Source organism: Vigna umbellata, chromosome 8 (genome assembly GCF_029865625.1).
Source record: "Vigna umbellata cultivar VRB3 chromosome 8, Vumbellata_1.0, whole genome shotgun sequence".
In the NCBI taxonomy this organism is placed as follows: domain Eukaryota; kingdom Viridiplantae; phylum Streptophyta; class Magnoliopsida; order Fabales; family Fabaceae; genus Vigna; species Vigna umbellata.
The window spans coordinates 6,698,877-6,713,748 of record NC_142172.1 but is presented as its reverse complement, the minus strand read 5'-3'; the positions used below and the strand labels follow the sequence as shown (position 1 = coordinate 6,713,748).

The following is a 14,872-nucleotide window of genomic DNA, read 5'->3' as shown; positions in this document are numbered from 1 at the left end:
GTTTTTTTGGGCCCGACAAGGATTGACCTTGCTCCTACGTATTCTCATTCAAAATGAGAAATCAGGGTTACGTAGTTCTAGTTAAGAGATTGTTTGTTGTTTGAAAAAGCAGATGTTTTTAATTTTTGGAGATTTTATGTTTTTCTATATTTTTGAGAAAAAGAAGGTAATGAGTACTAGGCCAACGCGAACGGTCGCACGAGTACTCATGCCTTTAAAACGATATTTTAATATGTTTAATTATTATTTTTTTTTAAAAAAGAGAAATAACGATATTAAGCACTAGGACGATGCGGACGATCACACGAGCACTCATACCGTTATTTACTTATTTAGGAAAACTTGAGAGTAATGAGTGCTAGGCTGATGCGGACGATCGCACGAGCACTCATACCCTCGTTTAATATTACGTAAATAAGAGAGAAAAGTATTGAACACTAGGACGATGCGAACGATCACACGATTATTCAACCTTTAAACGTATTTTTTGAAATTTTATTTAAGAAAAGAAAAGGTTTTTAGCACAAGGACGACGCGAGCGGTCACACGTGTGCTTAAACCTTTAAATATTTTTGTAATAATTTTTATAAGAAAGAAGAAAAGGTTTTTAACACAAGGACGACGCGAGCGGTCACACGTGTGCTTAACCTTTAAAACAAATTTTTGTAATTTTCTATTTTATATGTGTATATAAGTAAAATTATTATATATATATATTTTGAAATAAGTGGATATTTAAAAGAAATAAATAAAATAAAGTAATAAAATAAAAAATGAAATAAAATAAGATAAATAAAAAGGCAAATGAATAATTAAATAATAATAAAAAATGGGGGTACCAAAATAAAAATAAAATAATGTCGAACGGTTAGTCGAAAAGCTTGGATAACGAACGGTCCGTGGTAAAGGCCGAACGTACGTTGGGAAAAGATTTAGAGTCACGAGCGCTCGTACGGGACGAGCGTTCGTTGGGAAGATGAGGCTGGATGACGAACGCTCGTTATGGACGAGCGTTCGTTGGGAAGATGTGGGAAGTGGAGACCGAATGACGAGTGCTCGTTTGGGACGAGCGTTCGTTGGGAAGATTAGGCTGGATGACGAACGCTTGTTATGGACGAGTGTTCGTTGGGAAGATGAGGTTGGATGACGAACGCTCGTTATGGACGAGCGTTCGTTGGGATGATGAGGAGGGATGACGAACGCTCGTTACGGACGAGCGTTCGTTGGGAATGATGAGTAGGGATGACGAATGACGAGCGCTCGTTTGGGACGGGCGTTCGTTGGGAAGATGATGCTGGATGACGAACGCTCGTTATGGACGAGCGTTCGTTGGGAAGATGTTGGAAGTGGAGACCGAATGACGAGCGCTCGTTTGGGACGAGCGTTCGTTGGGAAGATGAGGCTGGATGACGAACGCTCGTTATGGACGAGCGTTCGTTGGGAAGATGTGGGAAGAGGAGACCGAATGACGAGCGCTCGTTTGGGACGGGCGTTCGTTGGGAAGATGAGGCTGGATGACATACGCTCGTTATGGACGAGCGTTCGTTGGGAAGATGTTGGAAGTGGAGACCGAATGACGAGCGCTCGTTTGGGACGAGCGTTCGTTGGGAAGATGAGGCTGGATGACGAACGCTCGTTATGGATGAGCGTTCGTTGGGAAGATGTGGGAAGTGGAGACCGAATGACGAGTGCTCGTTTGGGACGAGCGTTCGTTGGGAAGATTAGGCTGGATGACGAACGCTCGTTATGGACGAGCGTTCGTTGGGAAGATGTGGGAAGAGGAGACCGAATGACGAGCGCTCGTTTGGGACGAGCGTTCGTTGGGAAGATGAGGTTGTATGACGATCGTTCGAAAAAAGGCCAAAGGTTCCTGGACGTACGCTTAATTCTGGGCCAGGCCCAGTTGAATGGTTTCTAACCTATAATTTCCTAGGGGTTCTGCCTTCCCACTCTCATTCACTCGGAACCAACACTCTCCCGCAATCCCACTCCCTCAGCCTACACACTCTCCAGAGACCCAAGGTCTCTTACTCTCTCCGTAGGCTCACCGTCACCTCCGCCAATGCCAGCCGCAGCGCCACTATTTTCTCTCACTCGCTTCTCTCACACTAGCCTAGGGTTAGGGCCTTTCCACCTCTGGCACTGCCTATCGCATCCTCTACCAGAGTCGGCCACCGTCGCCTTTAGCCGGAGCGCGCTTCATCAACGGAACCAAATGAAAATATTTGGGGTTTTAACGATAACCTTGTCGTGAGTGGGGGAAAGGATGACTGGGTTCCGAGGATGGGAAAATGAAATTCCCCTGTGCGTGAAGATGGATACCCCGTGTTGATGCGCGTATGAATATGAGTATGAGGGTGATAGTTGATGATGTAGGGCTGGCGAGATGAGGAAGACTCTGGGAAGTGAATGAGTTTAATATCTGGGTTATGCGAGACCAGTGTGATAGTGATTGTGTGTGAATTTCTGCATAGTAATGATGATTTTTTTTTTGTTACAGGGTGAATGGAGGTATTAAGGGGTGTTGATGATAGGGGAACCCATGATGTTCATAGGAAAAGCCTTTATGATGGAATAAGCATAAGAGGTAGTCATATAGTAAACGTTCATGATGAGTCCGGATGCACAGGTGAACCAGAGACTTACCTGCTGCTATGACTGCTGCTATCATTCACTGTATGTCCGATGACCTCTTCTCACCTTTCGCTTTCTCTGCCGGTGCTCCTGATGAATCTGGATGATGATTCCCCCAAAAAAATCCCCGTGTGTCCTCCTTCTCCCTTTTCTCTCTCTGATCCCACCAAATCCTCCGTGCCAAAATCTTGGAAAAACCCTATTCTAACCACTTGGTCCCCCTGCTGCCTTTTTTTTTTTTTTCCAAAAATCTTGGAAATATTCTCCTTAACCCCCTTGTCCCCCTCACTCCAGACACGCTTCCCATACCTCCCCTCCCCACGTTTTTTATTTCCTTTTTTCTTTTAATTTTTATTTTAATTTTTATTTTAATTTTTATTTTATTTTTAATTTTAGTTTTAATTTTATTTTTCAATTTTTTAATTATTTTGATTAATTAACTCTACTAAAACAAATTGAAGATAAGAAATAAAAATTGAATTAAAAGCAAGAATCTAAATACATAAAAAAATAAAACAAAAAAAGGTAAAATAAAATAAAAAACCAATAAAAATCCATTTTTTACAACCCGGACAAAATTGAGTGTTGACACTCACGATTTGAAATGCCGTTGCCGCTGTACCCACGAGCGAAGGTCACAACGGAGGTCGTCGCGCCGCAAAGATGAAGTCGCGTATGTTGCCAAAGTCGTCTCCTTTCCATGTGTGCGACAAATCCCAACTTGGAAGGAGAAAGGAGTCTCTCCTGCCGCTCTCCTTCTCTCACACCCAAAAAACCCCTAGCCTTAAGGTTTCTGAAAAAAGAAAGAAGAAAGGGATATGGGTGAGGGGAAAGAAAAAAAAAAGGCTTAATACTCCTGATGGTCCCTATTTTCGTCAAGTGTGTTTGATTTGGTCCCAGTTTTTTTTTCTATTTAATGTTGTCCTAAAGAATGTATTTTTTGTTCAATTTAGTCCTTTTTCCAGATGACGTTTAAATCGTTAACGGCCAACTGTCCAGCTGTGCATATCAGTGCTGACATGCCTTGACTAAAACATGACGCAGCCAATGAGAGACTGCAACGTGGTAGTCCCTTCCCCACCCAAAAAATTAGGGTTTCTGAATGTAAGGGGGAAAGGCTTCCTTACGCCGCCGCGAGAGGAAAGTTGAATGAGTTTCGAAATGTAGGAGCGTCGCGATGCGAATCTGGCTCGTGGTTGCTTGTCTGCGATTTGGTTTCTTTGGTTTCTTTCTACTTGCAGGTTTGAAGAGCAGCTTCGCGATGTCTGGAGAAGATGAAGATTGATGGAGAATGGTGCTTTTGTGGCAACGATTATGCTCCAATTGGCTTTTTTGTTCTCTGTATTTCCCTTTGCAGGTTGAAGACTTGACCGAGAAGATGAGCTCTTGCATGGCTCGCTGTCTCGTTGCGGCAGTCATGGTTGTCACGAGAAGATGTTGATGGCGATTCACGGTGGAGGAAGGGGAAGATGGTTATGGTGGTGTTTCTGGGTGGTTATTGGATGGAGAAGATGAACAGCGGTAGTGGCGGCGCGACCATCTGGTTAGAGTTTCAAAATGTTTAATGACAGAGGTGTGAAGATGGTGGCTGGCCGGGAGCGTGGCGACGACCATTAGGGTTTAGGGGGAAATTAGGGTTTTTGGAGGTAGGAGATGATGATATTGTATCAAGAGTGATGTGTCACTTATTGCACAGTTGGACAGTTGGCCGTTAACGATTTAAACGCCGTTTGCAAAAAGGACTAAATTGAACAAAAATTACATTCTTTAGGACAACATTGAACAGAAAAAAAACTGGAACCAAATCGAATACACTTGATGAAAATAGGAACCATCAGGGATATTAAGCCGAAAAAAGAAAGAAGAAAGAAGATAGAAAAAAAGAGCTCTTACATAAATCAAATTCATTTAATTTATCAATTAAGTTATTCGAATTCAATTTATATTACATTTATAAAAATATTTAATTTTATTCAGTCCAATCCATCGATCCATAACAAACTGATTAATTCATAAGTTAAAATTCATTTTGATATCTCTAAAATTAGTACATATACTTTATTAATCGTTGTTAACTTTTTTATCTTTCTCTTATTTGATATTGCATGACATATATTTTTCTTCTTTTCTCTCTATATTTTCTAGATATCATCTTGAGACCCACTTGAATCGGTACCAACGACGTGTTCACCTCATTTAACAAAAGTGATTCAAGTTCAATTCCTACCTTTTGAAGAGTTAATAAGGGATATGTTCACATTTCCAGTAAATCTCCTAAGGAAACTAGTGCATGTGTATTCTCACAAATTTAAAAATTAATCAATTATGAATTTTAACTAAATGAATTTCTCTTAATATATGATTTATTTTAAGAAATTGTCCACGTTAAGAGTTCATCATCACATCTGAGGTGTATTATTCATTATAAAGTTTAAAGTTATGTTATGATTTTATCCTTTAAATAATACCTTGCGAATTAAATAAAAAATGTATATATAATTTTTTTTACCTTAATTAAATGTTTGGTGATGCAATTGAGATTATTTAACATAATAAAACAAATGTAATAGGATTATCTCTTAATATTTTATTCTTCAACATAATTTAAATTAATTCATCATTAATTTAATTTAACATAGTCTCCCTAAAGTATTAATTCTCACTAAAATTTCTTAAATTTACAAATCACCACCTTAGTATTTGTTTAGGATCTAAATATGTGTAGGACCTATTAGAAAATTTACCCTTGGCTGGAAGAAGAAAGATAGGGAGAGGGAAAATTAACGTTGGATGTTTAGCAAAAGGATAAAAGGTGAGAAAAAAAATAAAAATATTTTCACTTATTTTTATGAATTTTTCTACTTTTATTCTTATTTACTATAATTAATCAAATTACATAATTTTCAAAACATTTTTTATTGGTTTGTAAATAATTGTGAGGAGAGAAAGAACCAACAACACAAAATGAAAATGAGAATGTTTCTCCTTATACCACCTAACATTTATTCATGTACTCACATATGTTTTAAAAATTTCAAAAGTATTTTAAAAAATCTTATACCTGACTTACTTTTTTAACAAATTTCGAAATATGTTGAAAATATTTCTAAACTTTAATTTGGAAATCAGTTAGAGTTTTCGAAAAATCTTTCAACAAATTTCTTTTAAAATCAGTTAAAGAATGTTATTTTTGAAAAATGAAGATAGAAAAGAAATGTGAAAAAATGCAGTGAAGAGGCCTCTGTAAATGATTTATTCAGCCCATGTGGAGGTTGGGCCTCTAATCAAAAGTAAAATATTATGAGATATTATTTCTAATTGCATCCTATACTAAAGTAAAATATTTAAATATCCTTCATTATAGCTGCCATCACTCACCGCTGCTTCCATCATTGGCGTTGCAAACAGAGGAAGAAAAAGAGATGGAGAGTGCTACAGGGAAGATGAAGAGAAAAAACTTTCTGTTCCGAAATAACATCTATTTCGAAAAGGTTTCTTTGGAAATCTTATTTCAAGAAGCTCTTTTCCGAAATATATTTCATGCGTTCCAAAATTTTTGTTTCGATTTTTTTTTTCAAACAATCTATTAAAATATGGCCCAATGCATATATGAGGGTTGGACGGCCCAATTGGATTTGAGGTCCGTAAGAGAGATGAAATATCACTTAAGCAAGATAGCTTACGAAGAAGTAGTCTTCGTCCCAGACAGTAGAGAGAGAAAGAGCCTAGGGCTCTGCCAGGCGCTAGAGAGAGAAGTGGAATAGCACCTTCCAGAACGATGCAGCCATGGACGTTTGGCGAAAGGAAAATACGCTCAGCACAGAGGCTTCGTTGGAGGTAAGAAAAATACACACTTGCTATATTCTCTGTAATAGTATCTGCTCTTTATGTCTTTGTTACAACTAAAAGGAAATGGGGAGAACTCTATTTATAGAGTTCTTGGGGGAAAAACGGGAACCACTAATTACCACTAATTAAACGAACCAATTACTGTCTTCAGACATTAATTTGTCCGTTTGAGGTAAGCTCAATAGCCTCCCCTCAAGCTGGATGATGTATACTCACTAATCCAAGCTTTGGAACTATGGATTTGAACCGCACACGATGGGGAAATTTGGTGAAGATGTCGGCCAGCTGTTCATCCGACCGGACAGGGAGAAGTCGTAGGAAATTTGCCTGTATTTTTCCACGAACAACATGACAATCAAGCTCTATGTGCTTGGTCCTTTCGTGAAAGCTCTGGTTATGAGCTATGTGTCACGCTGATTTGTTGTCATAGTATAAGGCAGGAGTTCCAGCTTCCTGTACTTGAAGATCTTGTAGGAGATAGTGAACCCACTGTATCTCACATACAGTGGCTGCTAGGGCAAGATATTTCGCCTCGGTGGAAGATCTGGAAACAGTGCTTTGCTTCTTGGATTTCCACGAAATGAGGGATGATCCAAGAAATACACAAAACCCTGTAGTGGACCTTCTAGTATTTGGACACGTTGCCCAATCTGAGTCACTAAAAGCTTTTAGATGAACTGGAGAAGCAGCTCCAAAGAACAATCCCTCTGAAGGCTTAGATTTGATGTACCTAAGAACATGTTGCACAGCCCGATAATGATGGTTAGTGGGATATTTCATAAACTGACTCAATAGATTAATGGAAAAACACAAATCAGGTCTGGTATTGGTGAGATAGAGTAACTTCCCTATCAATCTTCGATAGGAGCTAGGGTCATCTAAGTAGCTGTCTGTTCTATACAGTGAGCTTGTATTACTTAAGAAAGGGGTAGAAGATGGTTTGCATCCCATCATTCCTGTTTCCTTAAGGATGTCCAACGCATATTTCCTTTGACATAGATGAATACCTTTCTTAGATCTGGCCACCTCCAAGCCTAGGAAGTATTTGAGTTCTCCTAGGTTCTTTATTTGAAATTTGTTATGCAATAGAGTCTTTACATTGTTGATTTCAGTCATGGAGTTTCCGGCCAATATGATGTCATCTACATAGACAAGGAAGGCAGTAAAATCTGTAAAAGTCCCTTTTATAAAGAGAGAGTGGTCAGATTTAGACTGGGTATAGTTGACAGAAATGAGAAAGGAGGAAAGTTTTTCAAACCATTGCCTACTAGCTTGTTTTAGTCCATATAGTGACTTAGTAAGCCTACAAACCTAACCCTCTTTATGGGTATTAAGACCAGGTGGTGGTTTCATGTAAACTTCTTCATTTAAGTCCCCATGTAGGAAACCATTGTCCACGTCAAGTTGATGCAAAAACCAATTATTAGAGGCTGCAAGGGCAATAAGTAGTCTAACAGTAGTGAGTTTGGCAACAGGGGAGAAAGTGTCTAAATAATCTATCCCTTCTTGTTGTGTGTATCCTTTTGCCACCAGGCGTGCCTTGTATCTTTCTATAGTACCATCAACATTGTATTTGGTTTTGTATACCCATCTACAACCAATGGGTTTCTTTCCTGGAGGCAGCTGTGTTAAGTACTAGGTGTTATTGTCTTGCAAGGCCTTGATTTCCCTCTACATAGCTTCTTCCCACTCGCACATGCCTTTGGCTTCATTATAAGACCGAGGCTCATCATTTGTAGTAATGGCCATAGTATACTTTAAGTGCTTTGCTGTCAAAGAGTCACAGGACAAGGGGTTTTTAAAGTATTTTTCACAGATAAGGATTGATTAACCTATGCACATAGTCATTCAGATATTCTGGAGTCCTTCTAACCCTGTTTGATCTCCTGCAGCTATGATTTTCTTCACCATTAGCAGCATTGTCACTGTTATTGTTGTCAGCGATAGTCTGTTGCGTCTCTCTTTGCTCATTGTCATCCATCTCCGTGGGTCTTTCATCGTCAATAGGGTTGTGACTGCCCAGGAGGTCATTAAGAGATGTGGTTCTACCTTCTCCTGTGTCAGTAACTTCCCTGTTGTCACGCTGGTCTTTGTAGGGAAAAATGTCTTCATAAAAGACAACATTTCTGCTTATAAAAAGTTCCTTAGTGTTCATATCGAGAACAACATAGCCTTTGACACCACCTTTGTAACCAAGGAAAACTCCCTTTCTAGCTCTTGGGTCAAGCTTATTTCTGCTGTTTTCATGGGTAGAAGCAAAGCATAGGCACCCAAAAACTTTGAGATTCAAATAGGTAGGGGGAACATTATAAACGAGATCATAAGGAGTCTTGGTATTAAGAATGGGGGAAGACAACCTATTTATCAGGTAAACAGCGTGACTAACAGCATAGGACCAATAGGCATTAGGTATATTAGATTGAAAAAGGAGACTACGGATCACATTAAGAATATGTTGGTGTTTTCTTTCCACAACAGAGTTCTGTTCAGGGGTCTCAACACAACTCTTTTGGTGATCAATGCCATACAAATCATACAAATTAACACAATTAAATTCAGGTCCATTGTCCGACCTAATAGTTTTAATCACTTTATCAAATTGATTTTTAATCTTGACAATAAAATTCTGTAATAAATCCCTTGTCTGACCTTTATTGTTCATTAAAAAGACCCAAGTATGCCTACTAGAGTCATCAACTATAGTAAGAAAATACTTATGGCCGTGAACAAAAGAAGTTGAAAGAGGGCCCCATATGTCACAGTGAACCATTTCGAAACAATCAGTAGTCAAAGAATTACTTCTAGGAAAAGGTAGTTTATGTTGTTTAGCATAGTGGCAAGCATCACAAACAATATCAGGACACCCATTTGCACATAAGGAAACTTTTCACATATCTGTTTCATAGTTTTATGTCCAGGATGGCCTAACCTATAGTTCCACAAATTTACATCAACATGTTTATAAGAGAAAACAGACTTTGAAATAAAATTTTGGTCCAGATTAGGAAAGGCTTGTAGATAATAGAGACCTTGGTAGGGTTTAGCATACCCAATCATCTTCAATGTAGAATTCTCCCTTATCTGACAAATCTCAAAAGAAAAGGTTAGATTGCAGTTTAAGTCTCTGATAAGACTTTGGACAGAAATCAGATTGAAACAAAAGTTAGGAATATACAGAACATTAAAAAGAACCAAAACTTTAGAAAATTGGACAGTTCCTGCATGTTCAGCAGTGATAATAGTGTTATTTGGCAATCTGATAGAGATAGGTTTAATTTTGTAAAAGGTAACAAAGTTTCTTTTATCATGGGTCACATAGTGTGTGGCCCCTGTGTCAAGAATCCAAGAAGAAATACCTTGTTTGATATCTGCGCTATCTCTATGCACCTAGTTGATCTTGTGAGTGGGTTCATCAACCTTCTTATCGCAACCGGAATCGCAGCGGGACGACGATCCAAAAAAAGGAACGGGTTTCAAAAAGAGATTTGGAGTCGCTACCATAGTTTATTCTGGAAAACTACGGAAAAACCATAAAAAGGATAAGGCATGGTCTACAAGAACCAGATTCTGGGTTCGGGAGTCGGTTACGTGTAGGGAAGGTATTAACACCCTACAACACCTGCCCTAAGGCAATACCTTTAACTAAATGCACGAATATGATGTGGTTTTCAAAATGTTTAACTATCCCCTAAAGTAAAACTCTAAATAAACAAAATATATTTTTTTATTTTTTTGGGCTCGACAAGGATTGACCTTGCTCCTACGTATTCTCATTCAGAATGAGAAATCAGGGTCACGTAGTTCTTTTGAATCTGTTTGAGAAATTTGTTTGGAAATTGTTTGAAAATTTGTTTTGAAATGATTTTGGATAATAGGGAAGTGAACCTGACAAGGACTAGCCTTGCTCCTACGTATCTCCACTCTTGATGGAGAATCAAGGATCACGTAGTTTTGGGTGAGAGATTGTTTGTTGTTTGAAATTGTTGATGTTTTTAGTTTTTAAAGATTTTATATTTTTTTTTATATTTTTATAAAAGAAAGAGAAAAGGTTTTTTGGCACAAGAACGATGCAAACGATCGCACATATGCCTAAACCTTTAAAATATTTTTTATTATTTTTTAGAAGAGAAGAAGAAAAGGTCCTAACGCAAGGACGATGCGTGCGATCACACATGTGCCTAAACCTTTAAAACATTTTTATTATTTTTAAAATAGAAGAAGAAAAAGTTTTAGCATAAGGACGATGCGTGCGATCACGCATGTGCCTAAACCTTTAAAATATTTTTATTATTTTTTAGAAGAGAAGAAGAAAAAGTTTTAGCACAAGGACGATGCGTGCGATCACACATGTGCCTAAACTTTTAAAATATTTTATTATTTTTAGAAGAGAAGAAGAAAAGGTTTCAGCACAAGGACGATGCGGGCGATCACACATGTGTCTGAACCTTTGAAATATATTTTTATCATTTTTTATAAAAAGAAAGAGAAAAAGATTTTATCACAAGGACGATGCGAGTGATCACACATGTGCTTAATCTTTAAAATATTTTTTGGTATTTTTTTATAAAAGAAAGAGAAAAGGTTTTTAACACAAGGACGATGCGAGCGATCACACATGTGCTTAACCTTTAAAATATTTTTTTATATTTTTTATAATATGAAAATAGTATTTACAAAAAATATTTAAAATAGATTATAAAAATAGTAATAATAGTTGCGTAAGGATTTAATATAAAATAAAAAAAAATTACTAAGTATTTGAAATGAAACAATGATATTATTTACATAGTTATTTATTAAAATGACAATATTATTTACATAAGTATTAAAAATGAAATTATAAAATATAAAGTAAAAGTATTATTTACATAAGTATGTTTAAAGAGACCTAAAATTGAAACAAATTAAAATTATACTGTAGTTATTGAAAGGGTACTAAATAATTAAGAAACAATAAGGCTATTTTTTTTTTTGTCATTTTGTAATCTATATAATAAAAAACTAACAAATCAAAATTTTATTTATTTATTTGCAAACGAAGATGTATCAGATGTCCTAAAACCATTTTTTTATTTTATAATTTTATCTTTTTGTTTATTTTTTTTTATGATTTTTATTAGATATTTTCATTAGAAAAATGAGTGTGTGAAGTGGAATACAGCAGACAAACAAGCCTAATGAAATAAAACACAAGGCAAAGGGGTGGGGTTCTCTTAAAAGAGGCAGTAAAAACTAATAATCAACAAAAAAGATGAAAAACACAAATGCATAAAATAAAATTCAAACAACAACAAAACAAGAAAAGCTCAGTAAGAGTAGGGACGCAAAGATTAGAAACCAGGAATGTGTGCACAGTCTGAGGCCACGAGGATAGAGGTGTAGCAATGAATTTGTAGGGGTACGGTCCAAGCCCAAGGCCCATTTTTTCTCTCAGATCAGTAACCAGGTTTCTTCCTTCTTCTAGATTCACGACAGGGTCTCTACTTCAAACAAAAGAAACCAGGACAAACTGCCCTTACCCCCAAATTCATCTCCTCTTCTTCAACACAAAACAGAAACCCCACTTTCTAGTGGACAAACAAACACTAGGCCATGGCTTTGCCAACGTTTCCCTTCCACCGGTCGGAGCCACCGCCGATACCGTGTTGTTGATGTCGGTGACCGTCTCTACCTCGCCGCCGTCAGCCTTGGAGGCCGCTACCGATGCTACCTTCTCACCTTCCCCCTTCCAATGGGGTTCATCTTTTCCCAGGTTCCCTACCGCTAATCGTGGCTCCCCGCTGATGCTGCCGCTCACTGCCGCGACACTGCCACACCACAATGCCGTGACTGGGAATACCTCCTCTGTATTGTGTTTTCTGTCTTTACATGGAAGTGGCCCTTAGGATTTTTGGTGGTTGATGGGTGAAGTCGAACAGGATGTTGATTTGGGCTTCTCTGTTTTTGTTTGAATGCAGGGGAAATGGGAGAGAAGTATGATAGATGAGAATGAATATTTGATTGAGATGAAGATGGTGGAAGGGTGTTGGTAGTAGCCGTAGTGTTAAGATGACTATGGCGATGTGTGAATATGGATGATGGTTGATGATTGGGTGAGGGGAGTCAAGGTCTAGTGGAGAATCCAAGCGGTCGATGATGGCTTGCCAAGGAGACAAAGGTTGGAGTTTCTATTGTTACCGTGGGCAGAGGCTAGGAAAGATGAGTGAATGAGGATGTAGGTTAGGAAATGGTGGGTGTGCCTCATGGAGGAAATTCCTGAGGAGGAATTGAGAGCAGTCTCTGTGAATGATGTTGGTGCTTCCCCTTTTCCTTTTTTTCTTTTGCTCCTTGACTAGAAAAAAATGTTTCTCTCAATGTCCCTCTCCTTTGCCAAATCGAAGAACTTTGTTTCTTTTCCCTCTTTTTTTTTGTTTCTTCTGCACTCTCTTTTCCCTTTCACGGGCAAGGCACCTGCAACCACTCTGCAACCACTCCTCCCATGGTCAGAGAAGACTTTTGCCTTTGTGGTAATCCAGCTAAAGGTAGCGCAAGTTCATGCATGCCTAAGCCAAATATTCCCATCCAAAAGGGGAGATAGCGTGGAAACGAAGAAAAAGAAAGCATTATGAGAGAGTTGACCTTTTCCATTTCTTTTGTTTTGTTTCTTTAGAACGTTTAACAAACGAATTAAAAAGTAAGAGAACTTAAAATATAAAATAACAAAATAAACTAACGTAAAAATAGAATAAAGTAAAAATAAAATAAAAATAGAATTAAAACACAAACTAATATAGAAAATGAAATAAAATCACATAATATAAAACGAAATAAAATAGAATTAACATGATAAAATGACATAAAATAAGATAAAATAAAATTAAAAAAAAACATATATTATTTAGTCACCTGGACGAAATTGAGTGTTGACACTTCTCTATCATTTTGAGGAGTTTTTGCATTTGCTCAGGGGTAAAAGAGTTGAGGGCAGCATTGATGCTGACATGATGAGTAGATTGAACACCCTCTGGACCTGAACTGCTTTGGCAAGCATTAGCAGAATTCCAGTCTCCTTTCCTGTCCGGATTACTGTCAGTTTTCTTATACCAAGGGGGTAACCGTGTTCGGAATAACACTCATCTATGGTATGATTCATTTTATTACAATAAGAGCACTGTTTTCCATAGTTAGGGTTCCTTCCTCTCCCCCTTCCTTGACCACGTGGTCCATTTCCACGCCCTTGGCTTTTCCAGTTCTGATCAGATCTCCAGTTATTGTTTCTATCAACAGTACTGGCCAGAACCTTGGTTTCAGTAGTTTGACTCTTGCTGACTATGCCCAAATCCTGTCTCTCCTGTCTTTCTTGCTGCATGATAAGGGAGAAGACTCTATTGATGTTGGGGAGAGGATCCATCAAAAGAATTTGGGTTCTTACAGTATTATATGTGTCATTCAGCCCTTTTAAGAAGCATATCACATGTTCTATTTCTCTGTACTTCAGAGAAATCTTTGAAAGTTCACAGCTGCAAGGAATCTTACAGGTACAAGTGGGTATAGGTCTAAGGGATTCTAATTCTTCCCAAAGAATTTTTAAATCTGTGAAGAATTGGCTAACGCCTCTCTCTCCCTGTTTAATTGAATGGATATCTTGGAGTAAATCAGAAATTTTAAAATAGTCACCTTTAGAGAATCTTTCTTTCAATTCTTCCCATAGTTCTTTTGCTTCTTCAACATATATTACACTTTCTGCAATCTCTGGAGAAAGAGTTTTTATCATCCAGGAAAGAACCATCATATTACATCTCTCCTAAGCATCGAATAAAACCTCACTTCTTTGAGGTTTCTTGATTGGCCCATCAATAAACTTGATTTTATTCTTGGAAAGAAGAACCCTCCTCATGCTTCTCCTCCAAGAAGAGTAATTGTTGTCATTTAGAACTTGAGAGATGAGAGTGAGTCCTGGATTTTCCCCAGGATGCAGGTAGAAAGGGCTGGTAGGATTAGCAGATTGATCCATGTGCTCCATATCAGTAGGAAACAATTCAAGCAGAAAACAAGAAACAATCCAAGAATTGTTGGTAGTCTTGAAAACAGAGGCAGCATAAGCAGAGCAGGTTTAAAACCTGCTCTGATACCATATTAAAATATGGCCCAATGCATATCTGAGGGTTGGACGACCCAATTGGATTGGAGGCCCGTAAGAGAGATGAAATATCACTTAAGCAAGATAGCTTACGAAGAAGTAGTCTTCGTCCCAGACAACAGAGAGAGAAAGAGCCTATGGCTCTGCCAGGCACTAGAGAGAGAAGTGGAATAGCACCTTCCAGAAAGATGCAGCCATGGACGTTTGGCGAAAGGAAAATACGCTCAACACAGAGGCTTTGTTGGAGGTAAGAAAAATACACACTTGCTA

The 14,872-nt window shown here is 38.0% G+C and overlaps 1 protein-coding gene across 1 annotated transcript; it reads right to left on the bottom strand.

The window, feature by feature from the left end:
* Window positions 1-8,293: 8,293 nt before the first annotated feature.
* Window positions 8,294-14,485, bottom strand: LOC148193933 (uncharacterized). Its single transcript, XM_088097048.1, has 4 exons — window positions 14,285-14,485; window positions 13,493-14,086; window positions 9,513-9,564; window positions 8,294-9,366 (listed from the first exon to the last, which is right to left on the bottom strand). The coding sequence occupies exons 1-4, from the start codon at window positions 14,483-14,485 to the stop codon at window positions 8,294-8,296; spliced, it is 1,920 nt and encodes a 639-aa protein (XP_087953174.1).
* Between the last annotated feature and the right edge of the window lie 387 nt (window positions 14,486-14,872).

Excerpts from the sequence above, each read along its gene's own strand:
- LOC148193933 (XM_088097048.1), bottom strand. The coding sequence starts at position 14,485 with ATGGAGCACATGGATCAATCTGCTAATCCTACCAGCCCTTTCTACCTG. Across the intron at positions 14,087-14,284 it reads AGAAACCTCAAAGAAGTGAG|GGAGAGAGAGGCGTTAGCCA; the intron begins GTTTTATTCGAT and ends TCAATTAAACAG. Across the intron at positions 9,367-9,512 it reads GTATGCTAAACCCTACCAAG|TTTCCTTATGTGCAAATGGG; the intron begins GTCTCTATTATC and ends ATATGTGAAAAG.